Source organism: Hypoxylon trugodes (genome assembly GCF_022578975.1).
Source record: "Hypoxylon trugodes strain CBS 135444 unplaced genomic scaffold F4822scaffold_6, whole genome shotgun sequence".
NCBI lineage: Eukaryota > Fungi > Ascomycota > Sordariomycetes > Xylariales > Hypoxylaceae > Hypoxylon > Hypoxylon trugodes.
In genome coordinates this window covers 1,286,618-1,308,063 of record NW_026250021.1, presented here as the reverse complement: position 1 = coordinate 1,308,063, position 21,446 = coordinate 1,286,618, and the positions used below count along the sequence as shown (strand labels likewise).

The 21,446-nt window shown below is 45.2% G+C and overlaps 4 protein-coding genes across 4 annotated transcripts; 2 read left to right on the top strand and 2 right to left on the bottom strand.

Annotated features, from left to right (window-relative positions):
• The first annotated feature begins 77 nt into the window (after positions 1-77).
• On the top strand, positions 78-1,399 carry F4822DRAFT_406748 (cytochrome b5). Its single transcript, XM_051458423.1, has 3 exons — positions 78-415; positions 544-670; positions 751-1,399. The coding sequence occupies exons 1-3, from the start codon at positions 300-302 to the stop codon at positions 913-915; spliced, it is 408 nt and encodes a 135-aa protein (XP_051313277.1). The 5' UTR covers positions 78-299; the 3' UTR covers positions 916-1,399.
• A 752-nt stretch (positions 1,400-2,151) lies between these two features.
• F4822DRAFT_430250 (transcription initiation factor IIE, beta subunit) lies at positions 2,152-3,042 on the top strand (the record flags this gene model as incomplete). Its single annotated transcript, XM_051461255.1, has 1 exon — positions 2,152-3,042. One exon carries the CDS (start codon positions 2,152-2,154, stop codon positions 3,040-3,042), a length of 891 nt encoding a protein of 296 aa, XP_051313276.1.
• Positions 3,043-3,837: 795 nt separating this feature from the next.
• On the bottom strand, positions 3,838-5,609 carry F4822DRAFT_284597 (uncharacterized protein). Its single transcript, XM_051454925.1, has 3 exons — position 5,609; positions 4,994-5,539; positions 3,838-4,848 (listed from the first exon to the last, which is right to left on the bottom strand). The coding sequence occupies exons 2-3, from the start codon at positions 5,268-5,270 to the stop codon at positions 4,058-4,060; spliced, it is 1,068 nt and encodes a 355-aa protein (XP_051313275.1). The 5' UTR covers positions 5,271-5,539; position 5,609; the 3' UTR covers positions 3,838-4,057.
• Positions 5,610-7,342: 1,733 nt separating this feature from the next.
• Positions 7,343-9,645, bottom strand: F4822DRAFT_284654 (uncharacterized protein). The gene is made up of 3 exons (XM_051454926.1): positions 8,794-9,645; positions 8,604-8,743; positions 7,343-8,553 (listed from the first exon to the last, which is right to left on the bottom strand). The coding sequence occupies exons 1-3, from the start codon at positions 9,266-9,268 to the stop codon at positions 7,774-7,776; spliced, it is 1,395 nt and encodes a 464-aa protein (XP_051313274.1). The 5' UTR covers positions 9,269-9,645; the 3' UTR covers positions 7,343-7,773.
• Between the last annotated feature and the right edge of the window lie 11,801 nt (positions 9,646-21,446).

The following is a 21,446-nucleotide window of genomic DNA, read 5'->3' as shown; positions in this document are numbered from 1 at the left end:
GGATCCCATAGGATTTGTGCTCCGCAGACCGCTAGCTCGGAAATTTCTAGGGGACAGAAAGTATTCGAAGATAGGGAAATCTAACCACCAATACAATTTACAATCTACTTTTACTTACACATCTCACTTTCTTAATCCTCTCCTCCAACCAACCCCGAAACTCCGTGCCGAGTATACGTACGTGTGCGTGTGCCTTAGCTTCTGATCCTTTTGACTTCACAATCGTGCCATTGTCTTTTCCCAATCGCAAGCGATCGATCTCGATAGATTTGTTTAAATTTCTAAACAATTAAGTCAAAATGGCGGATAAGGAGCTTACCTATCAGGATGTTGCCGAGCACAACACCAAGAAGGATCTCTACCTCGTTATCCACGATAAGATCTACGATACCACCAAGTTCATCGATGAGCATCCGTAAGTATCCCCATATAGTGCGCGATTCGTATTCGGATTTCCCCTTATCTCCCTGCTCGATCCTCGTCGCAAATTGAACATTTTGCGAATTTTCGTGACTGACCGACTGACTTGACTTCTTCGTGCAGCGGTGGTGAAGAGGTCCTCCTAGATGTCGGTGGTCAGGATGCGACGGAAGCTTTCGAAGATGTCGGCCACAGTGACGAAGCCCGCGAGACCCTCGAGCAACTCCTAGTCGGTACCCTCAAGCGAAAGGTGAGATCTTACCCCTTTACTACCAGCCTTGTTTGCTTTTTCTTGTCTCGTTTCAATTTGCTAATTATTATCAACCACAGCCCGGTGACCCGTCTCCCAAGGCTCAACAAGCTTCCCTCGCACCCGCTGCCAACACGGACTCGGCCGGTTTAGGTACTGCTCTATACGCTATCGTCTTCATTGGAGGATTGCTCGCCTTCGGTGCCTACCAATACCTGCAAGCGCAGCAAGGCAAGGAGGCATAGGGGATCCATATGTCCCGCTCCAAATGATTTGGGATGATAGAATATACTGGGCGATGAGGTGATGAGATGATTGATACTTTCCTGAGAGCATACCTGTTACCAATGTTTAATAGATTCGAGGCCGGTTGGTTCTTCATACATATTGCTCAATGCTATGACTTTAACAGGCTGTTTGGTTTACGAAGAGCTGGGAGTCTAGGTAGTGGGAAATACAACACTTATTTAACTGGTAGAGTTGACTGACCGAAGCAGGGCTGTCACTCTAAGAACAGGCAGTTTTAATAAATCCGACGATCGAAAACTAAACAGGGTCCCTAATATCGTATTATTCATACGATGAATTCAAACATTAATATATCAATTGATGTAACATAAATGTCATTGTCACTTGGTTTTCCCTTTGCCCAACCATCCTCGATTTATTCTAATTTATTTGGTATTCGAATTGAAATGAAGGTCAACAACTTCTGACTGGATATTCTTATTGACCTGCCTACATGTCTACATACCTAGGTATGTAAGTACCTGGACTTCGGTTGTTCTTCCCCCCAAATTATACATGTAGGTAAATACCCGTGCAAGGTGAAACTTGTTTCCCCAATGACGCACTTCCCGAGCCATTTTCATCTCCTTTCGGTCTCTTGCATCCGAGTGTTTGTATGTCTGTTTCGGACTATCTATATAGACTCGGTTTATCAGATTGATTATTTGTATTCAATACATGCATCCGACGTTGCAAGAAGGTACACATATGTACACCATAAGTACTTTTAAAATTGATCCCTATTAATGATGGCGTACCTGAGTACATTGACGTATATTGATAAAAACAGCGTTTAGATTTGTCTCACTGCAAAACCCAAACAGAAGGGTCAACCCGCTCAATAACTGAATCCCTACTACCTAGGTACAATTCATCAAGCCACGTGCGGACTGCCTACCCGCTGTACTGTATTTACTGGGTCCAGGTACGAAGTTACAGGTACCGCATACACCTGTGGATGCTAGTGCATCTCCACTAAAATATCTAATGTTAGCTAAACCTTTCCTTATGCGGGAAATTACCTAACAATTCAACTTATTCAACTTTATTCAGCCTTGTCTTTCATTCTCAATCAACTTCTTTTTCCTTTCCATCATCCGTCCTATTGACGAGATCGGCCTATATCAACCAAACAAACCCGTCATTATACTGCGAAAACTCCTCTTCCGCTTCGAATAATCAAATCTTCCGTCATGAGTCCACAGAAGCCGGCCAACGGCCTAAAGCGATCGGCGCCTAGCTCGTCGGCCGCCACTCCAGCTGGAGGAAATGCAGGCAAGTCTGATGGTGCACCCGCAAAGCGACAAAAGCGCGACGGAAACACAACCGACAAAGATCACGATGCGAATCCGACACCCGCCGCCCGTGCCGCCAAAGCAGCATCGCAATCCACCGGTAGCCACATGATGACGCAAATCACGTACGGAATCGAATATCTGAAGAGCAAGGCAACGCCCAAGACCCTACAAGAGCTTCTCGACCATTTGACATTGCATCAACTCGATGAGAGTATGCAGTATGCCTTCGCCATGGCCATGCAGAAACATTCGCGTATTCAGTACAACCCGCCTCCTAAGTCGAAGGTGAACGCTGACGCCAAAGTACCCGCCTGGCGCCTGGGCACGTACGAATTCCGACCTCTACTCCCGGGCGTCAACACCAAAGTCGCGCTGCTCGATTATCTACAACACAAGAAAGACTCTGGGGCCATCGAGTTGAAGACGATCAAAGATGGCTGGCCCAACTGCGAAGCGGCGATCGATGAGTTAGAACGCGAACACCTGATTCTTTGTGTGCGCACGAAAAAAGAGAATGCTGCCAAGTTTATATTCCGCGACAACCCTGAATTGCACAACGAGGTCGATCCCGAGTTCAAGGCGATGTGGTTCAAGGAGAAGCTACCCCCCGCTGATGAGATGCCTCGCAAGCTTAAGGCGCTTGGTCAGAAGGCTACCAGTGATGGGTCGAAGCTCGCGAACAATGTCCAGAAGGCTGCGCCGAAGCGGAAGAAGGCTTCTCGCGTCCAGAAGAAGTTCGAGAACGAGCACATGCGAAACATTTTCGAGCAGCTCAAGCGCAAGTAATCTCGGTTTTTTGGTCGACCGATATGAACACGGTGGGCTTTCAAGCATTTCGATGAGAAGAGGGTTTACGTTGACGGTTGAACTCGTCTACGGTCAGGAAAAAGGAGAAACTATTGCATTTTGCGGCGTTTTATTGGGCATATAATCGCAAGGCGTTTCGGAAAGAGGACAGTTCACGAGATGGTTTTCCTCATATACGCATACACAAATACCCGATAGTAGGTATTGGTATGAGGCAGAAATGACTCGTGCGGGCGAGTCTGCATCTTTTGCGTTGTACTTCATAATGGCATAGCTATAAAAGGAGCTTTGACACTCTAAACAGTTCTGCCATTGCCGTGCCAGGTTATGTGATTTAGTTTAAAAGCTACCTCGCCATCTTGACGAGAATAGCTCTGTGACTGGATTATATGCTTGAGATGGCTGAGTAGGTTTGCCTATTACCTTTTAATGTTATTTTTTCTTATTCCTCTTTATTTCCTTTATATTCCATACATTAACCGCCAGAGTCCTAATCAGCAACAGGCACAATAAAGCATATGGTAAGGTGCAGCAGAAAAGACTGAGTTCCAACATTTTCTATTTTGCTCTGTCCGACATTCCATTGGGCAGGTCGTTCAGTCATGAAATCCATCTTCAGAATGAAAGAACCCAAAAGAAAGTCAAAATTTTACGCAGATGGATACTAGAGAAAGAAAAAAGAAAAGAAAAGAAACCACATAATAAAAGAGCAGAAAATTATAGCATCTTTTACATTCGCATATATTTCTACTTTATTAACCCTTTTCATTCACAACGAACCAAGTGCACCCTACCACATTCCAGTAGTAACGAATAGCTCTGAATTTATTGACTGATAAATCACCTAGGTAAGCAAATATGGATATATCCTTATCATATTCATTCTCCTTTTTTGAAACTCCCAAGCGGACTCCAAATTCCTCCTTCCTTCTAATCAAAAATCGTCGTAATCTCAAAGACCAACCACCCCCCTTTCTTCCTTCTTCGTTTTTACTTAAGTATAATACGTCTCACTATCCCTAACCCCTCCCCTCCTAATCCTCTCAAACTCCGCAACCAAAAACGCCACGCCCTGCGCGCCGCCAATCACATACCGATCATTAACAATAAGCGTCGGGACCGCGCGAACCGCGAGTCCGCGGCCACCGCTCGGGGACGTGATGTCTGCGAATAGGGTATCGACGGCGCGACCCCAGGTTCGGGGGCGGGTGTTTGTCTCTTCATTTTCGCCTTCCCTGTTCTGGTCTTGGTTTGCGTCTTCCATCGCTGTATCGTTGTTAGGAGAGGGGGATGGGGAAGGGGAATCGCTCTCCTCGAGCATACCCCGTATCTCCGCCTCCCCGATCCCAGTCCCCGCCATCGCCGCGACGCCGGTTTGGATTAGGTATTCCCGGTCTGATATATCCCCGCCTTCCTCATGGTGTCCGCGGAACAAAGCTTCCAATACTCTTAACTGCAGTGTTGGGCCTCGAGTTCGTGGGTGCGAAGTATTCGCACTCTCACTGCCACCATTCTCTGCTATCCCAGTAGATGCGGATGCCCCCCGCGGAGGTAGCGCAAGAGCCGGAGCAGCTCTCTGATTCTGATTCGAGATGCGCGCCGCGAACGCCGTGCTCGGCGTGGTAGAGGGCTCGCTTTCGAGCGCGAAGCGTAGCAGTTTGTGAGCGTCGCGTGTATTACCCATCCGTCCCTCGAATTTAAACGTCACGCCTACGGGCTCCCCGAGAGCGAGCCAGTAGTCGCGGCTATGGGCTCGGATTGTGGGGTAGTCTGATTTGTTGTATGCTGTGGTAGGACGGGATGGTTAGCTCTTCATTCGCTGACTCTTGAAAAGGGGGTAGTCGAGTAGGCATGGACTCATTCGGGGGGCGGATAGTTTATAGGGTGTGGAAGAACAGAACTGTTGTCAAATAAGAAGAGGCTTACTTACCACTTCGACCTGCGATCGGGTCGAGTAAATATGGTGAACATGTCACCATGAATGTTGCTTCCGGGTGACGGGCTGTATAAGTCCTAACCGCGGTGTTCAAGTTTTTACAATTAACGTAACAATATGGACATATCACATCCAAGATAATCTCCACCGTGAAGTGCGTGGTCTCCCCTGGATTATCGACTCTTGGACTTCCATTTCGCCCTCTCACCTCCGGCACAGTAGACTTCTGCCCGTTAGCAGTAGGCGACAATAATTCTTGTATGCTTGCCATTTTCGAACAGTATTTGAAAAGCGCAGGTAGTCCTTGGGATGAAACCTACGGGCCGGGGGCGAAACTCCTAGAAGAGTTATTAAGTAGGCCCACAGCGCTCCGTGGTTCCTCCTATAAAGGCGGCGGAGCCGGCTAGATGGTAGTAGTTCGCTTCGGGTCGGAATGCCAAGGGACTCGAGTCGCTAGCGGAGACTCCATACTACGGGAGTCGTAAGCTGGTGACCTTAACAGGGGCAAGTAGAATGACTACTGCTGCATCCTCGGTGTTTCTGGATTTTGTAATCAGCATCTTCTGCGCCACGGGGTATCTTGTTAATGAACAAAAGAGTGGGACTCACGATGCAGAATTTCCCTAAAATGTGGACGGTGTTGGTTCAGTTGCGACGGAAGAAGCAATTTCAGTATCAGAATGAAGCCCAGCTCACTCAGCGCATGGGATACGCCACCACTTCCAACGTCAGAGGGATCCTTTCATTTATGAATATGTAATCAGTTGGTAGTTTCAAGACATTAAATCTAATCCATTCCCAAGCTGGTTAATCTAGCCCGTTGTCCTGTAATTTTATTCTAAGAAAATGCAAAATTTTTTTCGAACTTTTAAGCTGCAGTGATGCGGCGAGATGTCGCAAAGAGGATTGGGAGGGATGCGGTCTATCCGCGAGAACGAGCAAGACCAATTCATTTTTTTTTTTCGATGAAAAGGATTGCATGGCCAATTATGAATGAACAATATACGAGATTAATTGCTGCACCGGAAGCGTACAGAAAGAAAAAAAAAGAGGGAAAGGGAAAGAATGCTGTACGCTTGCTATCCGGCTGTACGTTGCCCCATTTCATGATCACAAATCAAAAAATCAACGGCGGTCTCTTTCTGCAACCTAACCAAGCCAGCCCAGCCCGTCCGGGATTCTCGTCCACTCCACTTCCTGTTTCCCTCGAAAAATAATCTAGTCGAAGCCAATAAATCGTCAGAATCGTACGAGAACCGAGGCGTGATTAAATAATCATTTTCTCTAAGCGTAAACGAGCCCGAGGCGGTCCAACGCCGTTCTTATACGGTTTCGGATATATCATTCATTTTATGTATAGGCGGCCTATATGATCCCCGAATGTCATGTAGTTGGATTAGTGTAATGCAACAGGCTGACAATAGAAAAAGAGACTAAATTATCTAGGGTTTATTTGTCTCGATGCAACGTAATGTATAGAATCGGGGAAAATATGGCACCTTGACTAATACTTCCATCAACAAGTGGCGCTCCCTACCCCAGGTGTCTGTCTTAGCGTCGAGATCTTGCGTAGTAGTAGGAGCATCATACAGATAACGCTAATATGAACCGTCTTTTCGGGCATGTCATCGTGAGTTAAGCACAAACATATGGGTCTGTGGATGCGAGACCTAGGCCGCTGTAACATAAATAGTCAGACTAAGACCTCTCCATAAGCACGTACCACCTTCAACATAATCATGAATGGGATCAATTCTTCTCAATCTATTGGCAATTTTTTTTTTTTTAACTACCCTGTGATTTGCTATTAATCCAAGCCTTGAGTTACCTACCAAACGAACATCCAGTAGGTTACCAAGGAGAGGGACCCTGAGTAGGCTATCAAGCATGCACCAAAAGACCACGGCGGTCATCAGGATCGCTAAGATTTTTTTTTAATTCATCCTTGATTGCTCGCTACCAGCATTGTCATGTCGTCTGAGACTGCTGGTATGTATATCTGGGTCAGCTTATAGCGAAAATCACCGCCTGAAGTTGAACTCCCAAATGTTCCATATCGTTTTGCTTGCTGCCTCTGGGACTGCAAACCGTTCCCTACGCATCCTTAAAAAAAACCACAAATTTCCTAACCTCCTTCCCTAATACCCTTCCCTTCGCCTCGAACCGATTTTTTCCGTAGTGTCATTAAGGCCGCTGAAGCCAACCAGTATTTATGTCGAACTGAGAGGAAGAAACGAAGTTTAGATGGCCATTTAGACCTCGTTTGAATCCATCAAGCGAGGCAAATCTCGGCCCCTTATATTAGTATAAAGTTCCACTGGTGGTGTTCAACGTTGCGGCCGATTATCTCGAGGTATGTGTGCGCGCGCTGTGCTTTTAGACGGAGCTGAGTGAAGACTGCCCCGAGGCAGTTTGATTCCGGATCTGAGGCCTTCGTAAACAAAAGAAAAATAGAAAACGCCGTGTGCTGATCCCTTCTCGATCGCATATCGAGATTAATCACACCTCGCCGTGCCAATGGGTATTAAACCTTTCCGGAACAAAAGAAATATGCAAGAGACAAAGGAAATCTATTGGTTAAACGCAAATCCCTTGAAGGGCATGACCTCCTGACCTTCGTAACCATATGTAACGAAATCGCCTTGGTATCCTGATACGGAAGAGGCAGTCTCTTGGCAGTCTGACGGGGAAGAGGTAGCCTCCTGGTATCCTGTGCCTAGGAGGGGATCGCTGGCCTCGTTCCGAAACCAGCCGAAATCACTGGGGAAGTCGCCCTACTGACCTGCCCATAGCTCATTGGGACGTGGCTTGACGTCATAAGTCGCCGGGACGGGTTCCGTGCTCGTTTGTCGTCGAATCTGAGCGCCTGCGTTGTAATACATCTGGCCCATATTGTTGCTACCTAGGAAGGGTTGGTCGGGATCCGGGTACACATAACTATTGCCACCATTGCTATGAGTAGGCGAACCCATATGCGAAGGCGACTGCCATCCCACGCTGCCCATGTGAGGACTTCCACCGGTGCTGCCGCTCCCTGACTGATGTGACTCGACACTAGGTTCTAGAGTCGGGGGCGGAGGATAGTTAGTAGGATGAGATGTAGGTCGCATACCGGTCGTGTACGACGGTGCCGACGTAGGACTTTGTGACTGCATGTCGGTACGAAGGTGAACCGGGAGCGATCCATTGCTCACATACGAGTAGTCACTGCTTCGCATCGCGTTTGCCGCAGCAAGCTCAGCACCAGGCGAGATAGACATCTGTCTCTGGCCCGGTGAAGAGGTATTCAGGGGAGAACCGTGGTTCGACATAGGGTCTCCATCACTGTGCATCACAAGCTTCCCGTTTGCCGCTGTACGGTTAGCCTGAGCAGCCAAGGCAGTAGCAGTAGCGGCGGCGGCCTCCTCAACAGTACCGGTATGTTGATTTTGATGGCGAGTTAACGTCGTTCGTCGAGTGAAAGTCTTCTGGCAGTTGGCGTAGGGGCATTTGTACGGTCTCTTACCCGAATGAATGCGCCTATGTCTTGCTAGGGAACTACTGTCACTGAAAGGCTACGCAAGAATTAGCATATTTTCCGTATATAATAGGATATGATTATTACCTTTCCACACTTCTCACACATGTGGGGCTTCTCTCCTGTGTGGACTCGTTGATGTACCGTAAGAGCTGAGCGCTGAATGAACTGTTTCCCACATCCCGGGTGGTCGCAAACGTGCGGGCGTATTCCAGAGTGAATTCGCTCTACAAGTATTATTAGCACTGCTTGCTTTTTATGCTCTATTGAAACTTACCATGCCTAGCTAGATCACTACGTCGAGCAAAGGCTTTCGGGCAAGTACTGCACGGGTACGCCTTTGCGGGGGGCTGAGGTCGGGGGGCCATCTCAGGAGGCTTGTTGTAAGACATCGGTATTCCGTGTGTAACCTGGGGCATACTAGGGATCATCATGCCAGGCGCCATGCTCGGGTCAGATAAAGGAATCGCAGTCTGCATTGCAGAGGGAGAACCATAAGGTCGACCGTTGCCCATTCCATTTAGAGCCTCAAGGGGTTGACCAACACGAGGACCAGAGTGATAAGAACTTTCGGAGCCATGCGGTGAGTTCGCACGGTCAATACCAACTGAACTTAGTTGGGGGTGTGGGAGTAATTGGTGGTCCGGCGAGGGACCCGATGCGGCGGCGGCGGCGGCTGCAGCTGCAGCAGCATGGTTCTTATCAAGCATGTTCGTAATATTCATCACCTCCGAAGATGGTGATTTAGACATGGCGAGGCGAAAGAAGCTGGGAAATTCCGGCTTCTAGATAATATTTGTCGCACGGCCAAATGTCGGAAAGGAATCGCGTAAAAAGTCGTATTGCGTGTTATATGGAGGGGCACCCTTTTTCTCCCTTTCGGCCGATAGAAATTGGCTTCAATACCGGGAAGCACAACTCTTGCTAACGTGTGAAACCGACGTATTCCTCCGCGTTCGAGTCCAGGGGTGATAGAACGCTGATAAGTCACCGGAATGAAGTGCGACACCGACGAATATTCGCAAATCCGGTACGCGTCAGCTTCTGACCGGTCCAATTTTGCGTGATCGGGTTTTCCTAGGAGTCGAGGCGAAAATGAGTTGTTTGACTCGAGTACTTGCGCTCGAGTAACGCAATGCGCCTGTTCTTCGGTTGAGCCTTCAGGAAAGTCCGCACGGCAGCGCAACACACGTTGCGGTGGACAAAGAAACCTCTATCGGTCGAAGGAAAGGAGGTGACGAGGGCGGGGTAGGAGTGTCGCGGCTGTACGTTGTGCAAGTCGGACTCGCGAGGGTATGGCGAAGGTAATCAGTCGAGGGATGTGGTCATCTATTCGCGATTCGGCGGTGTCTATCGGCGCGAAAAAATGTCCGTAATCCTGAACAAACCGAATCGAGTCAGTAATCTAGAAAGCTCGGAAGGAAAAAAGAAATGTAAGGAGACGGCATCCAAAGCCAACTTGGCGATATCGATAGGATACGAAGGATGTAAGGCGATGTTTGTAAACCTAGAGCTTGTCCAAGGAGTGAAGTAGTACCGAAGCTATTGGCGATGCAAGCGCCTCGAGCTCGCGATACGCCACCAACCGAACAAACGGGACCGGTAATTTATCCAGTTCAAGGGATGGCAAAAATGCGACACGTGATGGAAGAGTTGAAGAAAGATTGGAATACTAGAATAGCAACAACAGAACGTCGTGCAAACCAAGCGGTGGGTATATCGAAGCAACAAAAGAAAACGTGCGGGTGGACCTGAAGCTGGCCTACGTACTAAGGGAAGCTGGTGGGAATGGGGGCAGCTTGTGATCCTAACGTACCTCGATGAATTCCTTGGACCCTTTTAAAAGGTGCCAGTTGAAAATATATGTATGGGTAGGGAAAGAAGAGGCACCTTCACCGATTGTGATTAAGCACCGAGTCGATATTTCTTGAAGGAAAGGATTGACTGACGAAAAGAAATATAAAAAAAGAGATGTATGTGTGACGATGGAGAAGGAAAATAATGGGAGTGATGAAATGCCAAAATCGCAGTGGTATTTAGGTAAGCTGCCTTTTTTTTTCGAGGAGGTACTTAAGTACTTCCACTAGAGCGGTGGAATGACCCACTAGAGGAAGTGCAGGCAGAGAGTGGGTATGTGCATGGGGCAGTTGGGTAGGCAAGGAACGGGGGAGCAGGGGCCACGAACGCGAAAGGTTATGTTTTATAAGAGGTACCACAGCTATTGGCCAGACAGAAACAGTGCACAGGGTAGAGGCGTACTTACCTAAAAGTTTGGATAACCCCTATGGACATATTAAGTTTAAGTACGTACCTCGAACTCATAAATGTGCGCGCGCTGATTCAAGTGGGTACCTACGTATTTAGCATCTCCAATGGTGTTGCGGTACTTACATTGTTGAAAACAAATTTTGGAAAAAGTATTTGGCTCGTATGGTACTTGTTAAATTTGTATTGACAAACTTTTTTTTCTTCTCCTTTTTGGCCTTTTTTTTTGAGAGAGAGAGAACCCTTGCTTGTCCTGTCAATCTAATGAAACCACATCTTAATAGGGCTACAGCTCTCCAAGTACCGAAGCAGCCTACGTACATGCAAACTTAGTGCGCTAAGCCATAATCTAGCCCGCACTAACTAGATAGATACTAGCTACTACTTAATAGAGGAAGCTGTTTTACATTTTTTAAGACATGACTTTCACGTTTTAAGAAATCTGTCAAAAAAAAAAATCGTTCGAATGCTTTTTTTTTTGTCGGGTTATCCCGACTGAACTATACTTATCTATGCATGGTATCTTATTCAGCTGTCTTAAATATTTCATATTAAATCCTACCCTTCTTTTTTTCCCATCTGATAGATACGCATCTTACGCAACACCTCCAAAAAAAAATCCATACAGTATTTCGATATAATCATCAACTTGACCTACCTAGGTACCCTTATGGATACACACACACGCACAGATCCATACTACAAGGTGCCCAACTAAACAGTGTTCAAGTACCTTGGCAGCCAGGGACAAATATGGCCCCGGTCTAGGATCCACCAAGTATGGCTCCGCCCTTATTATGACTTATATTACCATGATCTCCCCAGACATCCCGTTGTGCATAATCACTGCGTTGCAACAACCGAATAATATTAAGGGTGATCCTCTATATGAGAATTAACATGCAGCATAATGAGTCTAGCAGCTAGTCCTCTGTTAAGAGAGATATATATAGGCATTATACTGTATATGTATAGTACCATACCATGGTTTACTGCCACATGTACATATATATACCATTATTCTATACATCCATATGTACTTGGCATTAGAACGTCGGGAGATTGTTAACAGATCTTAGGTACAGATGACGGGTGACGAACAAGGAAAAACAGGTTACCTTCTGTCGGGACTGGGCAATATCAATACCAAACCTAACTTGAGTTGTTCAAGGGAGAATGTGGGATTTGGCGCGTTCCAGAGACATGGTAAAGATTTGATGAGGCGAGAAATATCCATGTTGGGTACTTGGGTACCTACGTATTACCTAGGGGATGGTACCTACCTAGGTAGGTAATTGCCCAGCAGGCCAGGTGCTTGCCTTACCCTTCACCTGGGCTCTTCCAAGTACCTAAGTAGCGTGTACAGAAGCTTTGGCGTTTCCATAAATAGGAAGAACGTCAGGAAAGAAGAAGGTACATGTGTCACAGTACTCAAGTATCTACCCACGTACCTGCCAACCCCTAGCATTTAATGCAGCCATGATTCTTTATGCACGTACATGTACCTGGACGTACACACACGTATCGAACTGGCATACCTCCTTATCGTAACCTACATGCATCATAACATACCTAAAGTATATATGTACATTATATATGAGTACGTATATTAAGGAGGCGTAGTAAGGAAGAAAAAAAGAGAAGGAAATAAAAAAAAATCAAGATCAGATGATTATGCAATAATTATTGTAAATACCCGGCCGAAAAGCATCGAACGTTGCGTAACGCTCAGACCGTTTGTTGATTTTGGCTCCTATTTTTTTCTTTTCTTTTGGTTAGAATGAAACAGAGCAACACCAAACAACATTGAACCGGAGCCGTTGAAGTACCTCGTATATTAAGTTATATGTAGAAATCCCTATATGTACGTAAGGTTCTACCTACATATGATTTTTGCTTATTTCATATTTTAGATACATATGCAAGTAGCATGTGGCTTGTTATGTAACTCATAAAGTTATAACTCAGATATCGATTTTTATTTTTCGGCTTTTCTAAATCTTCACATCATCAACATCAAATATGATGGATTTTCAAGACGACACGCCATCCTCTTACTATGCGTTCATTTTCTTTCATGAGAAGATTTAGATAGGTATTTTCAAAAATATTGTATGCATGCGATTCTTTCCAGTACTTTATATTATGGAGTACTCGATCTCTACATCCAAGGCCATGTTCACATCAAATTAGGAGCGAAACATGCCAACAAGAAATTTAGCTGAATATGGCACGGTGTATGCCGTCCACGGGTCACGTCTTTATGAGTAGCAATACACGTCCCTGGGAACTTACTGACTCGGGACGGGACACGAAACAACACGAAACCACGTTCTCGGCAGCGTATACCCTCGCAAATACCCTCGTAAGTGGATTACAACAACACTTCTACCGTTGCCCTATGAGATGGACAGTTGTGGGCGGTTGTGGGGAAACACATGGGTATTATCAGCCAATGCACCCCGGCGCATGAGGATTCCAAACAGGCTTGGAAATTGGCCCTAGCCCTAAGAAGCAACATTCTGGAAGATTTCGAGAAACGGGAGAACGGAGGCATGCCGATATTGAAAGGACCTTTTCTCCTCCCGAACCATACTCTTCTACCGTAGCCGTCATTATGTGTGCCTACCTGGGTAATGTATGGGCGGGCCGAGAAATACAACGACGGCCGAAATGTCTACCCAGGTAATGAGCGCGTTTATCATGACGGCAAGCTGCGTTTTTTTCTTGCCTCCCATTCCTTATTCCAACCTAGTAATCCTTTGATCTTATGGTGATCATGCTTCATCCCCCTCGACCTGGGGTATTTCCTACCCATAACCAGGCCATAACCCCCTCCCCTTGGATTGGTTCAGGGAAAGGGATCGTTGCTTGATCCGTGACATGGGAATCTCCCGCGCCTTGTCTAGCGGCACCTTCATTTCGCAAGCATTGCGATAATGACATCAATTCATTTCGAGTCTTGGAAGCCAAAACATTCTCGAAGCCTTTCCGTCCCGTCGATACCCAACGCTAACAGGAACTATTTTAGACCACGCGAGCGCGATACCGTTTTTGCACTATCATAGACGACAACTTGCCAAAACCTGTCAAAGTAGGCAGATGGTCTTGACGCTTCCAAGCCTCTAAACCTCTAAAGGGTGGACGGCCCCTGCATTACCATAGCTTCCACGATACACGTCCTAGGACCACTCAACTACCTAGGTAATCACAACCAGGAGACTCCGCTCGTTAGACCTACTTCCACTCACATAATTCATACGCAGACCATGCTTTACACCGGAATATCATTAAGGGATAAAAAAACACGTTATATTCCGAAAATGGATGCTGATCATTTTAACCTTTCAGCTCCGTTCGTCAAGGGGGCCATCGATACGGCCTTTCCCCAGGTAGTTAATCCTTCAATGAATACTAGCTCGCGCCGAGGGCGTAAGAACGTGAATAATTATGTACTCCACTAGCCTGGGTGGAGAGAATGATGCATGAGAAGCACATATGCTTACACGTTGATACCTTAGGCTAGGTAGGTGTACACTCATTTCCTAATCACAAACCTCCCTTTAGGAAGACGCAAACCACCAAGAATATTATGAATTAAAGAATTAGTAGCTAATATGTCATTTTTATAGTTACTAAGGTATGTTTATTAATCTATATATGTAAGAAATAAATATCATCATTTGTACATACGCCATATGGTGGCGTTCGCCTAGTGTCATAGCTCATACATAACCCTAGCAGCCATGATACCTCATAGGTTGACCTACCGCACCACCCAAACGATGTTTACCATTCAATCTTCTAATTAGTAGCGTAATCATCTCGCAGGAAGAGGGGGTATATGTGAAGTTCAAACTTCACTACAATATTGAGTAGCATTGCATACCTAAGGATGTTCAGAACTGGATCCAAAAGTGCCAACGAATGCCACGTTGCTAGTTGACATATCAGATACATGTGAGTCCCAGCTCTAACGTGCTCACGGTCTGTCAGATCACAACTAGTTTGGACGGGCTTAGATCCACTCCGAGCCAAATTCATCCTTATCTTGATGCCGACAGCATTGACAAAGCGTTGTCGGTGAACCTGTCGCTTCCAAGATAGCTCGTGACAACCACAAAGTCATTTGACAAGAGCAAATATGGCAAGCTCTTCGATCCCATAATCAACTCGCAGTATCTCTTCTCCTATTATATTTGAAAAGTAGGTCAAATGTATAACACGCACCAACCTACGGAGATCCACCGTTACAGGGCTTAGCTACATAAGCTATTGCTATGAAAATCCTATGCCTACCTACTTCAGTAATCTGTGTCTAAGCGAAGGATGAGGAAACTACTAATAAAAAAGTCACAGCGTTAGAATTTGGTAAATGGGTAGAATAGGGGAACTACCCACTTAGGAAAAGAAAAGCTGCACGATCTCGGCTCGACCCGTCTCCCCATCACCCACAAAGTGAACAATGATCAGAAATAATGGCCATAATATAGTTCTAAATTTTACATTCTCCCTAGGGCTAAACAAATGGTAACAGGTCTTAAACACTATTGTGTTGGTATCCACCACTCAAAAAAAATTGACGAGCAATAAATAGGGGTATTGCCAGTTCTCATTGTTAGCAATAGCGATAGGTCCTTATCCATTACCAATAGGGCAATAGCCCTACACGTTACCAAAATGAAAAAGCACTTCTAAGGAACGTAAGTAACAATTTTGGTGTCTTTCTTCCCATATCCTAGATGCTATCCAGAATGGCTGTCATAGGATGAACTTCCGCTATGGCCCCCAAGCTTTGCTTCACTAAAGAGTAACTCGTAGCGGAGATCAAGTATTGCAGAACGATAAATGTCCACTGAACATAATATGGTATATGAGTTTAGGATTACAATATCTAAAGGTAGTTAAATTATCACAACCACCAATACCACTATCACCGACTCAACAAAACCACCATTTAGAAGACACTCCATTCAGCGCACAAAGTCACCACTGAATTAGACTAAATCAGATAACATGAATCCTCGTGAACTACTTGGGTATATAGAACTCAAATCTAGCAATTTGTCTGAGATATCATATCATTTTTGCTAACCCACTGACGTTTCTACAAAGTCATAAGAATATTTTGAAGAATAGAAATATCAGCTATCACTCCTTACGCTAAGCGTGTAGCACGTTACCTAGGTACCTATTACGTTACTCAAGAAAGTAATACCTAGATAGGTAGCTAAGGTGGTCACAATGCAACACATATTTTCCAACTATACCTAACAAAAAAAGTCTTAGGGTTAGCCTTCAAATATCACGGCTCATCCAGAAGAATTCAATCGCCAATGTATGTACAACACATTCAAAGTCATATCGGCGCACATCATTCGACGACCTAGCAGTCTGAATATCAACCTTGCTGAAAGCTCGGTTCTCGGCCTATGGGTCCTATTCCACTGTAAATACAGGGAGCTCCCCCGTCACTTCGGCACCCGGATCGCCATCCGCGCCCCGTACAGGTTGTAGTGGCCCAGTACTACCCTACGCGAACCCAGAACCGGTGAGACCCCTTGTCGAAGCTGTCCCTTACCTACCCAATGCCACCCTTGGAGACCTTGTTTCTGGGCCATCCGACACTCTGGGACGCAGAACCTGGAATTGCCCAAGGAAGCACGGTTCTCACCCGGGTACAGGTTATTCGTGCGTCTATTCATAGAATATAAAGAACAGTTCACAAATTCCTTAGTCCGAACGACTATATCTTGTGAACTCTTCCGGGCTACCAGCCAACAAGCTTCTTCTCCACGACCATACACATCCCACACATCCGCTAGTCCGCACGTGTGTTTGCCACTTAGACTCAATTTCTCATCGATGAACCCAACCCTTGCCTTGTGCAAGGACTTGAGACACTGGCTAGTCTACTTGCGTCAAAAGTTCCGAACTTGACGTTCTCTCGCCATTTTTCTCGAGCGGGCCCATGTCCCGTCGTCGTTACACTCCCCATAATTCCTGTTTACGTTGACGTGCATCTGAGCCTGGTCGTCCAACCAGCCACGACCTATGAATCGGTGAGGCGAACGGCAAGTTCACGGCTTTGACAGTCGGGAATGCCTACTAATATAACAACTCGAAACTCAATACCGTACAGCACCACCACCTTCAAACGTTATCGCCGAGATGGTTTTGTTATGTTTGATCATATCTTAGGTTTCTATCTATATGGATACTTTCTGTTATATCCCGAAACGATTAGAGGGTGTAGAAGTAGTTTGACAAGAGTCATAATTTGAGTGATATAAGTCTGGTATTGAGTTTTCCACCAATATTTTGACAGCAATGTAAGATATCCTCTAAATGTAGGTTCTTAAGTGGGCAAATAGAAATAAGTTAATGGAATATTTAGCTAAGTACCTAATTAATAAGATGATAGTTCATTACTTAGGGGAGACGAAAATTTAATGCGTACAAAAGGAGATGCAGCTGGAATTCACCGCTTAAAATTAAGCACATTAGCGCCCTGAGATCGTGATCTTTCCTCCCATATCTCGGACCACACCGCCCCTAAAGAAGTCACTAAAACTGTTCCCGCCGTCAGAACAGTTAGCTTGAGGGATACTAGTAGATCCTGCCAAATGAATTAGTTGACAATGTCATCACAAGGTCATAATCACCATACCTTTCTTTGATAATATATGAGGCTACAAATGACAACTCCTAATATAATATCAGTACTTTAGAAATTACTATGCTTCTAAAGGCCCCTATTTCGAAAAAGGGACAGTTCTATCTACCTAGAGCTCCATTCGCCCGTTATTCTCACTTTTCTTAGACTTTACCTAGGTAGTCTCGGGAAGACAACTAGAACGGGCCGCTCATTGAGGCCGGCTCGTACATGATTCATGCGTCCCCAGCCAGCATATTTCCCACACCTACGTTGCAGTCATGCAGTGCCCGCATCGAGACCGTAGTGAAGCCCCCAGGGTTCGAAAGCACTACGTTAACACTCATTCACACCTCGGATGCGGCTCGACCGTGTCCGATTGGGTAGTGAATCAGCCTTGTAGATTCCTTTAAGAGAAGGTGCGGTAAGACTCCTTCGAGCATACGTTTTAAGAGGAGGAAAAATTACCGGGAGGCCCGCTACGACAAGAGCCGTGTATGTTGTTTGCTTCGAACCATGCTAGTTCGTACATATTAAAGGTCAGGATCGATAATAATGACATCTAACCGATTTGCTATTAGGCATGTATATCGTGGGAATTGATGAGTAATATCAAGCATATCTGTTGGGGTTCAACCAGACCCCTTTGGTTTATGGGATACTTACTCAAATGCCTTAGAAGTTGAAGGGAAAACTCTTCTAGATATGGTATAACTATTAATAGCTGGATTAATCTCGGTCTTATTGGCGTCACTAGCTTAGTCGACGGCGAGCTAGCTATTGGCAATAATCGTGATTAGGTACGTAGCATACTATGCCGTGGTGGTAATGGTGGCGTCTAGGTATCGTGGGGATCATCTCCATGTTCATGAATTCTAGAGGAGACTTGCCGATTAAAAAAAGGGTCTCCGAGGGGCTGCTTGACAATGATGAGGACATTTTGATCCGGAGGTTAATGAACTCTTGATGTACCTGTAAATTTTCGGGGTTTTCTGATATCAGGGCGTCGACAAAACCCTTCTCTTTCACCTAAAGTGAGGTAATGCTAAAGATTGTGGATATATTATGGTGGTGATTTGTTTCATGCGCTCATCTAGCTAGCTAGACGGGCTGTTTGATCTAAGGCTAGGGGATTCCTTCAGGGGAACAGCCACGTTTTCTCGGGGGGTATGAGCTAACTACTATCAAGCAACCGGGTCGATCCCCGCCAGTTAGTGTTCATAGTAGTGGTACTACCTACCTGGGTACTTAGTGCTCCCACACATTTTGTTAAATCTCCTTGAATGAAGTCATTTCTTGTGGAATGAACCTGTAACCTTATCAGTACTAACTCCACCTCTTCGGTGTAGCTCAATCCCCCACGGGGCTTGGGCTAGGAGCTTAGGGGATGCGCTAGCAAGTCAAAGCGCCGCCTCAAAGTCGATGACAGGTTCGTAGGAAAACTTTAGAGGACGGCACGTTGCGTGAATGGACACGTCAGGGAGTTTCTCGATGTAAATGTAGCATTTGGTCGGGCTGCGCAGACGTTCTAGATGACTTCCCGTGGGATCAATGGCTGTAATAAGTTAAGAACGGATTACGTCCGCCTGAATTCTTCAAGCCTTGTAATAACGTAGGTTCGAAGGCTCCTACGTATGTGAATAGGCAATGAATCTTCGGTAAACCACCAGTACCTAGGGTATACATTCAGAGGCTCAACACCGAGTTCCAAGATAGATAAGGAGTATTATAATGGGTACATTTTTATAAGGATATTGTCAAAACATTATAAGTTATTACCTTTGGAATGACTTTTCGTGGAAATCTTCATCCGACAGATATATGGTACTGGGTTGAAGAACTGATTCACGTACCTGGGCACCTGGAAGGTTACTTGCAGGTTTAAGTCTGAAATTTCAATACAGATCTATACTGCCTTATTCTAACATTATTAATAAGGTAAATGTGACATGTCCCAAAAAGACATGCCATTCGTAATCTCGCACATTGCGCCATGAACTCGTTATGAACAAAGTTGTTTTGCTTTGCTAAGTGTAAAACTATTAGGACTTTAGTAGGTCTCTACGGCTTGATTTGGTAAGCAGAATGAGCGCGTAAGTGGCTAATCCATAGTGTAATAGTAGGATGTTATATGTTTCAGGGGGGTTAATTATCATACTCCTTAGCGCTGTTAAGCCACAGTTTAGTATCCTTTAGTTAGTATGCTCGCTGTGTCACTACAGCTATCACCTACTGGACTCGAATCTTAGCAAAATTAAACACATTTCTGAAAGCAAGCCTGTTGGCTGTGGCTAGTCCGCGGGACACGACTAGCCTTTGCTAAAGCAGACTGTTTTATAGTGTGGACAGGCTACCCAGGAACCGCCCCTCCGAATACATCCTCTATCTAAACAAATCGACTCGAAATAATAATAATAACTCTCTAATGCACCTCAGACTAGATCGCCCTATAGACCTCGACGAAAACTAGGTCCACCGAATACTTCCATCATCAGACCATCGTACCGATAGCCGCGACTTCATTTTAATTATTTGCCGTGGTCTTCACATCGCGTCGAAATTTAATCAAGAAAGACCGCCGAAGATAGAACGACAGATTCCTCACGTCAACGGCCACGTAGAAGCCAACGAAAATACGATACGCGCCTTGAGCTCTATCGTAAAGCGATCGAAATGTCCCCGATGAGTCCCTCCCAATTATCCGATAATATAGAACGCCGAGATTCACCTAGTGCCTGACTGGATCGTTGCCGTGTCTAGCTTTGATTACGAATATTTGAGTAGGCAAAACTTTGAGCAAATTTGGATAAGACCATCCTTCGACCACATCCGGCATCTAGGAAAGACGCCTCGCCGCCCATACAACAGCGGTAGTGTGAATGGTCCTGAAAAATTACACAAATAATATGGGTAGGACGATGCGGTGTGATTATTTTAACAGTAACTCAACAGAAGTAGCAACATCCCCTTCGCGTCCCCTGATTTTATTGGGCTTAAACGTAGTGTACTGACCGACTTTTGAATTTGCAACAAATGGAGGGTATACAACTTCTATGTTATATTAAACTTGATTCGTGACACGTCGATGAATGCCCAGAGGTAAGTAACCTAAGTTAGTCCCTGGTCAGAACCAAACTATCAGCCAGCTATTACTAACTAGAACAATACTATTAGTGATTCTATCCAACGACGACGCCTATACCACGCAGCCTCGCCCATACCATAATAGGCCGATATATCTATACCGCCCGACTTCAAAAGCGTATCGACATTTTCGTCAAAGCCTTGAAGCATGTAACGTAGATAATAAATACCGTAATAATAATGACCGACCCAACCGGCGCCGATCTCGTACGTTCTACACCTGCATACACGAGAAAAATAGGCGATATTACCTTGGACAACTGGTTTTAGTGGAAATAGTCTTGACGGGTTCTTCGTTAACGTTACTATACTCTGGGCTTGGGAAGTTCTATAGTATATGCAAATGTAAAGAATATCTCACGTGATTCGTAGTTTCAACGCCTTATATTCGGCTACTTCGGTGCTGTTTACCTAGACATGCTACCATCAAAGGCCAATTATCCTGCTATGGTTTATATTACCTGCTGGGTATACACCTGGTCATTTGAAAGCCTCTTAATGGGACTTAGGTAAGTTACGGTAACACGTTTTGGTTCAATTCTTATCATGTAGAAATTAAGCCAATTGTGTGGCAGCTATATAAACATAGAACAGAGTTTATGAGTGGGTTTAGCCCCTTGTTGAATGGCTCTTCGCTTTTGTAAAGACATCAAGGAATTAAACCCTAAGGCGACTTTGATATATACTTAGGTAAGCTTAGATATGGAATAGGGAGTAAGCACCTTACTATATGTGTCGTTGATGTTGTTAATAATTATCTAAAAAAAATTTAAAACATACTGTTATTAATGTGGAATATTATGCTATAATCTTTTAAATTATCTGCCTAGGAAGGTTTTAGAATTTCTTCTTTTACCACTTATCAA